The 10,370-nt window shown below is 45.4% G+C and overlaps 2 protein-coding genes across 4 annotated transcripts in view; one reads left to right on the top strand and one right to left on the bottom strand.

Moving 5' to 3' along the window:
- Window positions 1–10,370, top strand: part of septin7b (septin 7b) — a 407,282-nt gene that overhangs the window by 299,724 nt on the left and 97,188 nt on the right. The window lies entirely within an intron of this gene.
- The window catches only part of znf385d (zinc finger protein 385D), a 68,957-nt gene that overhangs the window by 41,915 nt on the left and 16,672 nt on the right, over window positions 1–10,370 (bottom strand). Inside the window, exon 1 of one of the 2 annotated variants that reach the window (XM_076279509.1) lies at window positions 2,039–2,405. The exons of the other annotated variant lie outside the window; for it this stretch is intronic. Within the exon in view, the coding sequence (XP_076135624.1) occupies window positions 2,039–2,057 (19 nt within the window). The 5' untranslated portion in view covers window positions 2,058–2,405. Of the gene's footprint in view, window positions 1–2,038; window positions 2,406–10,370 lie in introns of those variants that run through there. 2 annotated transcript variants of the gene reach the window in all.

Below are 10,370 nucleotides of genomic sequence, written 5' to 3'. Positions count from 1 at the left end.
GTCTCACCCAACTATCTCTGTGAGAGAAAATATACAATCTTGCCAGATAAAATTGTGACATCTTAAATATGCTGATGTCTCAGAAGTCAGCTATTAAATGTAAAGCAATATGCACACGCACACGCACGCACACACACACACACACACACACACACACACATAAACACACACACACACACACACACACACACACACACCTTGTGAGTGTTTCTATATTGTAAAACTAGAGTGTAAAACCAGAATGTTCTGATAGATTTCTGCTTCTATAGAACTTGATGATAGTGCAAAGCACTGACTGGGCCACAGGATGTTCTGACCCAAGTCCATTATACGCATGAGAAAACCATTAGATACATGAGAAACTTCTCCAGTTCTCCCTCGTCCTTCACTGAGTTGCAGTTGAAACTGAGCACAAATGAAAGACATGGTTCACATTCAACGTCATATTCTGGTCGTGGACATGAATGCGTTTCTGAAATTGAAACACTGCCACTCGTCAATTTGTTTGAGGTTGTTTTCATGTCACGTGACTCTCTCGTGGTGGAGTACGCCACTGGTCTGCACAGCTGCCGAGCGCCACTATCCAACAATCATTTTCCCACACTACTCCACAATCTGAGGTTAACCAAAACAGCCGTGTTGGGCGACCATTGGACAACCTGCTCAAAACCACAACCACGACACACTCGGAGCGGCTAATACCCCAACCATTAGTCATGTGTCATTACAGCGTAGAAGACAGTCGAAACCGGCATATCCAATCCCTGGAACCGTTCGCAGGATCCTCTCAACCGTTACTTCGGAGAAGCAAGTGACTGGCGTGTAAGAGGCGCTTGCGTAACCCGAGTGCCTCACGTTTCTCGGCGCGGATGTTTCTCGATGTCCTGCCCTGGAGAAAATCTTTTGCTCCGTTTGCCAAACGCCGCCTGCAGAAATGTCAGGTGTATTTTTCAAAGTAATTAAAAGGAAGAAAATCGATTTTGTGAGATTAGATTTTTTTTGGTTTTCACAGCGCCATTGGGCAAAGGAGGGTTTTAAAAAATAGCAAGTAAGGAAATTGGGCATATGATCAGGTATCCACTTCTGTTGCAGGAAATCCTGAAGGTGATCAGGGACTCACTTCAGAGGTGCAAGATTTTGTTTTCAGTCAGTCAGTCCATCACTCAATGCATTACAGATCAGGTGCCTGTCATAGCCCATTTGTGACCTGTCTTTAGTGACGTGACACTTAGCTGTCAGCTTATCTCCTTCGACATTTACCCACACAGGATACGGACAGCAACTCAACAATTCCCACAAGCTGTCATGGTCAGGCTCACTCTCATTAAAGCCATGGACTATCCTCAAAATTCCCCTACCCCACCCTCATACACACACACACACACACACACACACACACACACACTCACACACACACACACACACACCACTGACATCTCTGAGCATCTAAGAGAAAAATTACAACCTTTCATTTTGTGACACCTCTGACAAACAAATGTGATTTTCCATTTTTATACAGCTCTTGATTTTTTTCTGCTGCATCAACATTCTTACATACTAACACACACACACACACACACACACACACACACACACACACACACACACACACACATACACACACACACACACAGCGTTATCTCTCTTTAACTAAAGGAAGTCTTGAGCAACAGACCGAGCGCCTGTGTTCAGCCCCTGGACCTTCTTGTGTCCGGCTCTGCCGGCCCTTGTTTGGGTTCTCTCCCTCATAAACACTCCAGAGAGTCTATAAAACAAGCAGCGATGAAACCCAAACCCCAGACTTTCAAAAGACAACACGTGGGTCTGCTCTGTTTTACTTGTCTCCGCTGGGATGGATTGAACACAGTGGTCCCCCCCCCCACACACACACACACACAGCCTTTGAAACACACACCCCACTCCCTGTACTGTAGCACAGAGAAGCTTTTGGGTTACATGTACCCCTGCCCCGACATTCAGACCCCAACATACACACACACACACACACACACAGATAAAGCACGAGTTGCACACTCACCCAGATACATGCTCTCCATAGCTCATCACGCTCTCAGAACTTCAGCTCCTCTGCGTGCTGCCGCTGTCAGCGTGTCCATGCGAGTCTGTCTGCGTATGTGTGTGTGTGTGTGCGTGTGTGTGCGCGTGTGTGAAAGACAGAGAGGGTCTCTCTCTCTCTCTCCCTCCCTGTCTGTCTGTCTGTGTGTGGCTGTGTCACCACGCGGACTGTCTCAGCACTGATGGAGCTTATTCTCCCCCTCCCTCTCTCACTCCCTCTTATTTTTCAGTGTGTGACTGCTCTCTCTCTCTCTCTCTCTCTCTGTTCTCTGTTTACTGTCAGTAATTTGTCTTTCTCCCCTCCTACATATCGACTCTTCCTCTTTCTGTTCTACCTCTCACTTCTTCACTGAGTGCGGTGCTGGCCTCAGTGAGAGAGCACTTCTCCAACACATGCACCACTGTATCTCTCCACTCCCCCCACTCCTCCTCCTCCTCCTCCTCCTCTTCCTCCTCCTCCTCCTCCTCCTCTCCTAAGCCGCTGGCTCCGTGGGGTGAGTTCTCTCCAGCTGTAATCTGACTCCTCCTCGAGCGGGGCTCTCGTTGCTGTGTAGCCGTGGTGCGATCAGAGGCTCCGGTGAGAGAGCCGCTCGGCGCGCAAGTGCTGTGCTGCTCATTTGTATTGTCTGACTGTTACACCGGGCTTCCCTCTCGCTCTCTCTCTCTCTTCTTACTTCTCTCTCTCTCTCTCTCACTCACTCTCTCTCTTTCACTTTCTCTCTCACTCACTTATTCTCTCTGCCTTTAAGTGCAGAGGCAGAGTACAACACAACCTCTTGTACCACCTTAAAGCCTTGCGTATTTATGATGTATGTGAGTGTGTGTGTGTGTGTGTGTGTGTGTGTGTGTGTTTTGTGTGTGTGTGTGTGTGTGTGTGTGTGTGTGACGGGCTGCTGACTGTGTGTGCATACTCTTGACCTCCACCCCGGTATGTACCACTCTCTCCCAGATCCACTTTGATTGGTTCACTGTAATGCCAGCTGAAGGTCAGACGGCATTGACCGTTACAGAGCCACACCACACCTATTGACTACAAATGAGAAGCTTAGACATCAGGACCCCGAAAAAAAGAGAAAAAAAAGAAATCCAGGAGAAGAGAAAAAACCTGAGCGCATCTGCTGAATGACGTCAGCAGAGCACATGGCTGCTCAGGCGGCGACATATTTGGGATGGATCAGAACAGTCGCCTCCAGTTTGAATTTCAAAAAAAGACCCCAACTGAAAAAAGAAGAACCCCCCCTCCTAAAATCATTGAGCTCTCTATGTCTCTGTCTTTCTATTTTTCTCTCTCTCTTTCTCCTTCCCACCCAAGGCTATTCAAATGGCAGACATTTTACATCGCACAGATGTTTTCAATTAATCCCAGAATTCCCCCCATCTTCTTCCTGGGTCGCGTCACTCCCCAGGCTAGCACAGAGTAAGTACGTTTACTCTGTATCTAAAACCACCAGCCTCCCTCTCTCCCTCCCTCTCTCTCTCTCTCTTCCTTCGCTCTCTCTCTCTCTCCCTCTCTTCATCTTTCCTTCTCTCTCTCTCTCTCTCTCTCTTCATCTTTCCTTCGCTCTCTCTCTCTCTCTCTCTCAGTCTCCTGAAGCCCAGCTGGCTCTCCTCTACAGAGGGCCCGGGCTGGCAAATGTGTTTTTTAACCTTGACTCGGCGGTGTCAGTGCCGGGAGAGTGCATTATTTGTCACCATGAATAGCGTTTAACAGGAGCCGGGCCCTGAGGAGAGGCACGCTGCGCCACATGCAAGTGCAGCCCGGGAAACTTCATTAATCTTGCTGTCACTTCCATGACGCTTTTCATTAGTTATGGTGCTATCTGATCAACAGGCTAGCAATGGGTCTTTCTCTATCTGTCTGTGTGTGTGCGGCTTCAGGCATGTGTGTGTGTGTGAGAGTGTTTGGTTATTTCATGTGAAATGCCTCCAAACTGCTATCTGTGCCTGAGGAACAGGAATGAAGAGAAAAAGAGAGAGAGAGAGAGAAAACACAGGAAGAGAGAAAGAAAATAAGAAATGAAAGAAGAATATGGGAGGATTGTGATGGCTTTTTTCCCTTCTTTGATCCCGCTGTTGAGTCCAATCATAAAACATGCAGCGAAACAGACAGCACAAACATGACCGTGATCCAACAGGAAAATATTCCACGCACCATCTCTTCCCTGATTCACCCAAGCCCCAGTGCAAGGCAAGGTTAGCCACGGTAGCTACATCCTAACCACAGCAGACACAAAGAAAGCAAAAAAAAAAGAATGAAAAAGAGACCCAACAAATAATAAATGAATGGAGAAGGAGAGGAAAAAAGATAAACAAATTAAATAAGTTCAAATTCAATCTTTTCCGAGTGCCCTTCAGGCATGTAATTGGAGTTCTTGTTCTCTAATGGAGTGTACCTGTTTGTCATTCCAGTCCAGACATCATTCTATCAAAAACATATTCCTCCATGTGTGGATGAGGCGAGGCGTGCCCTGCCTGCGCATATGAATGGCTTCCGCGCGGTGCAGTGGGACTGCCAGCGTGTGCAAAAGAAAAGCTTTAAGCGGCCAGTACACCAGCCCCCAGGATGAGAAGGATGCCATCAGGCAGGACAATGAGGGGAAAGCGATGCTTGCCCTGAGGTCACTGTCACTGCTCACTGCTTTTTATCTGTCTTTCTCTCGCTCTCTCTCTCGCTCTCTCTCTCTATCTATCTGTCGAGTTATCTATCTCTGTTTGTCGGCTGGTTTGTCTATCTATCTACCTACCTATTTAACTGTGAAAACAATTATCGGTAATGATGAATGTGAGCTATTAGGGGAGGACTGTACAACACCAAACACTTCCTACACACACACACACACACACACACTCACACACATACACACACAGACACATACACACACACACACACACACACACACATACACACACAGACACACACACACACAACTCCACCCCCAAACGCGCCCTCCTCCTCCCAATGCCCATTCGGGGCCAAAACCTAGCAGTTCCCACAATTTCCCTACCATGTGTTTCGCATCATCAAGCCGCTGTGCCGAAAGGGAGGATTTGAGAAACTCTGTCATACATGTCGGAGAAGAATGTGAGTTTGAGTTTCACTTATCTTCCTCTGGTCACGCTCAGGTTGGAAGCCAAACCCTGAGCTAGCTTCTAGAAGTTTCTCATAATCTTATCTGTCTGAACTATTGCATACATGAAATCACACATGTACATGTGTGCATGTGCATGCGTGTGTGTGTGTGTGTGTGTGTGTGTATGTGTGTGTGTGTACATGAGTGTGTGTGTTTGTGTTTGTCCGTGAGAGATAGAAAACGAGAGACGGTAAGGATCATGACAAATATTTTTACATTCACTCACTTTACAACACAAAAAAAGGCAGCTGTACATACTTCATAATAAATATAAAGATATATATGATATATACACAAAAGGATATACACAAGATGATATACAAATATGTTTGTCTTTGAAAAAAGCCATATATCTGAAATGCCCTGTTTTTTCTATAAACACTGTGTACTTCCTCCTTTGAAACCTCTCCAACTTGTGTATAAACATACTGTATGTTTGACTGTTCATCAGAGTGTACCATACCTCCTCATGTCACACACCACTTCCCAATGGCACATATTTGATCTTTTGACTTCCTGTGTATTTCACAAGACAGTTTTTTCCCCCCCGCCTATAATCTCACATCAACATCTTCAAAGTCTTTCCTTATCTTCAAAATTCCCACACCTTGGCTTGTTTTTCAAGGTTGAAAGGGTAACATAATCTGAACTAAATTGAGGTTTATAAAATAAATGTCTAACATTTCTGTTCTGAACCTCACATCACATGAGTCATGTCCTCAGAAGCACAACCTGTTTAATGAACACACATAAATGAATGTAAATTTAAGCGTGACACTCTCCGCTGAGTTCTTGCTGTGCTTTAATCACATGCCATATACCACATATATATAATATACTGTATACTGAAAACATTACTGCATGCTTTCATGCAATCACCCAAAGTAGCTTGCGGCCTCATCCAGATCGTCTAGAGAGAATCTATGCATGTGTCTCCTTCTCTCTATGCTGTGCACTTGGCACAGATCTTTGCAATTTCCACGTGCTAATAGGGGTGTGAGAACCCATAGTGCTAAAAGATTACAATTTCTCGCTGTGCAAATGTGATAATGCCTTTTGGAAAATCGTCGTCACTTCAGACTCTAGCACATACATAAATTACCAGCGGTCGTCCAACACCGATGTGAGCCCTTTTTTTTTTTTTGCTCGAACACACCACTGGAGATTTAGTATCCCATTAATTTAATTCTCTAAAACTGTTCCTGTTTGAGTGGCCCAAAATTACATGGGCAGGGTTGCGGGAGACGTGATGGAGATTATAGTGACCTGAGCAGCACTTCGCTGGGCGAGACTCGTTTGATGAATGCGTTATCGTATTCCGCCGAAGCCATGTGGCTGGAAAACACCGGCGCAACAGTGCCATTGTATCCAGCATCCACTCGGCCCCCTGGCCTGCTGGGTTTATTAAAAACACATTTTTCAGTGAAGTCGCCGTCGTCCCCCTGATGGATTGGGTTTCTGTTGGCCGAGGCGCGTCTCCTCTCCCCCACCCACCCGCCCGCCCTCTTCCCACCCACGCCCGTGGATCACGCTATCTCTGACTATCTCAGAACTCACCGAGCAGCACTGTCGGGCTGGCCGTGGACTGCCTATAAAACGGATTCCAAGATCTGAACTTGACGTGCTCCCTTTATTTCCCTCCGTACATCCCTCCCTGATGTTCACCCTTTTCCTCTTCTCTTTGCAATTCTCTCCATCCCTTCTTCCATGTGTCTTTTCTCACTTTCTCCTCCTCACATCTTTGCTCTTTCCTTTGCTTCCTCTTCTCTCAGTCTCTCTCTCTCTCTCTCTCTTCTCTCCTCCCATCATTTCACCCTTCCCCCCTCTCTCTGTGTTTTATCTGCCTTTACAGCTTGTTCAGAGAGGTAGTTGAGAGAAAATAAAACGAGGACACTATTGATTTGGGGATAAGACTCGAGTCCAAACACCAACAACTGATGAGGATCTCATCTGCACACTAAAAACAACAGTGGCTCAGACAAACGTCCACTATTGCTGATAAAAAAAGGGCTGGTGTTATCTGTGTTCTGTGAAATGGTAGAGGAAGAGGAAATATACATTTTATCAAACAGAAACAGCAACCCAACCCTATATTACAAACACTGCAGTAAGCAAAATGCTGTAACTGGCCACCCAACCACTGCTGCAAGTATCAGCAGATGTGAATGTGTTTCAGTAAGTGGGAGATTGACACTGCTTACACATTCGCCACAAATAAAATGACTGTGCAAGTAAAAAAAAGGCACATTGGTCACAGTCTGCAAAACTGTTTGGCACCCCTGACGACAGTGAAAATATTTATTTAATTACTTCATGAAATGAGCGGCCATTTTCTCTTGGTAATTTACCCTCTGATTTACTTCTGTGTTATTCTTATATTCTCGGAAATGTTGAACCTTCCAACATGGCACATTTACCACTCAATGGAACGTTCTTTCTTTCTCTCTCTCTCTCTCTCTCTCTCTCTCTCTCTCTCTCTCTCTCTCCCCCTCTCCAGTGACAATTGAGCAAGTGAAAAAACGACAGCCAGAGCCAAACTCCACCAAGTGGCTTCCCGGCTTTAACAGCTGTTAATTAAACGCTGATGTGGACTGGAGACCAGCTTGCTGCAGTCGGTTTGTGTGTTCCCTTGAAAAAAGAAAAAAAAAATATTTCGTCTGATATTAAGCAGAAAATCAGAGTTGGACGAGACCCTTGAGGGGGAAAGGATACAGAACGCCGGCCCACTGTCTGAACTAGGCTGCCTATCGGCTCGCTGGAGTTTCGCCGCTTCCTCCATCTCCTCTTGTTCTGCTCGCCTTGCGATGTCTGAGTTTCGCCGCTTCCTCCGTCTCCTCTTGTTCTGCTCGCCTTGCGATGTCTGAGTTGTGCGTTTCAGACAGGCGTGACAGAGAGTGTTCAAAGTGGATACCCTTTCTGCTTTTTTCATGCGGACATGCTAAAACTGATACAAATCTCCTACACTTAGCCAGCCACTGTGGCTTTGGGGCTCTATTGATTAAATCCAGGCAGACCAAGCAGCCCTCCCATGCTCCAGGATACTCCTCTCCTGGTCTTTGCCAAATCTAATTGAGGGTCCAGCAAATGAAGTAAAGTCGTTTCTATTTTTTTTATTTTATTTCATTTAACATTTTTTTTAGTACTCTCTACATGAATCAGCAGTCCCAGCCAAAGACAGGCTGAAGCGCTTCAGTGAAGCGGATCTCAGCTGTGGGGTCTATTGATTTCTCAGGCTCTCTTTAAGCCTTCGGTACAATCTGTCAATATGGACTTGATTTACACAACTTCCAAAAATGAGTGGAGTCTCCACACTGTAGGCCTGAGGACCTCAGCTGCTGACTCAGCGCATTGCTAATTAAAATGATGGGGGGGGGCTTTTGAGATGGGTATTGATGGAGCTCAGGAGTAGAACCCAGTTAGCCCCCCCCCCCCCCCCCTTTCCCACCTTTGCATAGAGAAGCAATCACTGCGTAATTCCCGGCGGCTAACCTTGGAGTGATATTTCGCCCCTTAAATGAATATTAGTCATTTTCTCACCTTGACTACGCTTGGAGGACCAAATTGTCCCACAGTTCATGCCGTCCAAATGCATTATCGGAGATGGCTTGAATTGGAGCGGGCTGGGGCGAGCTCATTTTTCTTCTAAATGTCTTCCCTGGTCCAGGATGACACACTGCAAGCAGAGTCATTAGTGACAATTACACTTTCAGACACTGCAGGGGCTTTTACATCTCCCTGACAGACAGTGTTAAAGATTTGTAGAATACTGTGAAATCAGACATTGCTGTTTTTGGTTACAAGGTGCACAAGAGCCACTGTTTTTCTGTCCAGTCAGGTTGTTTTGAAAAACAACAAGAGCAGAAGTACTTGATGCAGCCATAGAAGGGTCTGCTGCCATCGCAGCGTTGGAAACTTTACTTTCAAACTTTGCAACTGTACTTCCTTCTGAGGATTTCGGAGGATAGAATTTGATGGAATAAAAAGTGGATGACAATTTACCACGACGACCAGGTAATTTAATGGGGAGGGAGACCATTTAAACAGTAGGTGCCCTACAGCGAGAAAAATCATGATGAGAAAAAAAACGTAATGATCGAGGGGAGAAGAACAGAGTGCATATCTGAACGGCGAATGGCGATCCAAATCAGGCATTCCAAATCAGCCTCCTACAGCTTGGGCCATAATGGTGCATTTGAATAGCCTTCTGAGAATGTAATCAAAGGCTCATTACTTAGAGGACTTAAAGTAGCAGGAATGGTGGCTAGTAATAATACTCAACACAATACGCCCTAATTTTACTAATGGGCAACAAGAAAATGAGCAGCAAAGTTCACCACACATGAACTGAAAGCTTCATTACTTAAGTAAAAGTACAGATACCCTTTGCTAAATTTTACTCAAGTACAAGTAAAAGTACAACAGTCAGATGTCTACTTAAGTAAAAGTACAGAAGTACTTGTTTTTAAAAGTACTTGAGTATCAAGAGTATAAGAGTAGCCTACATTTTCTAAATATTGCATTACTGCCACAGTGCTTACATTTATGTACAGATAGTTATAAGAATTCCTTTAAGCTATAAAATGTGCTTTAGTTCATGCATGGCAGTCTTGTTGCTGCTTGTTGCTCACTGCTGTGTTCACTGACAGTTGCTCATAATTGACATTACGGCCCATGCTAATAATAGCACAAACCGATGAGATAATTTGCTTAGTGCTTATTGATCAAAACAGTAGATAAGATGAATGTGCCTCTTCGCTGGGAAGTGCACAGGCAGGAGTTTTTCAGGTCAGATTCTACCTATCCATCCAACCAAACCCTTCCCCATGTTCAGCACACTTAAGCCGGCACTGAAGAGGTGCACTTTTTCATGAGCGTTCCCCGAGGACTGTAAATTTCACCAAAATGTATAACTCAATAAAGTACACAACCTCAAGGTTATTTACCGTTTTCTAACGACTATCATCCAGGCCATAATGTGGGGGAAAGAATGTGCACCTTGTCAGCCCATGACACCTACAGGCCAATAAATCTGGAGGATGCCGACGGACCAAAGATGAACGGCCACATCCTCCCCGGCTACTGTCAAGGTTAGCAAGGGAAGCTTTCCCTGAGATCACATTTTTTTCAGCTCTCTGTCTTGAAACCTGCAACACAGTAACATCT

Source organism: Alosa pseudoharengus, unplaced genomic scaffold (genome assembly GCF_046254945.1).
Source record: "Alosa pseudoharengus isolate Yale_2024_CS ecotype anadromous, Long Island Sound unplaced genomic scaffold, YU_APseudo_1.1 YU_APseudo_1.1_scf_12, whole genome shotgun sequence".
Taxonomy (NCBI): domain Eukaryota; kingdom Metazoa; phylum Chordata; class Actinopteri; order Clupeiformes; family Clupeidae; genus Alosa; species Alosa pseudoharengus.
Note: the sequence above shows the minus strand (reverse complement) of the source record. Positions and strands in the feature narration are given on the sequence as shown.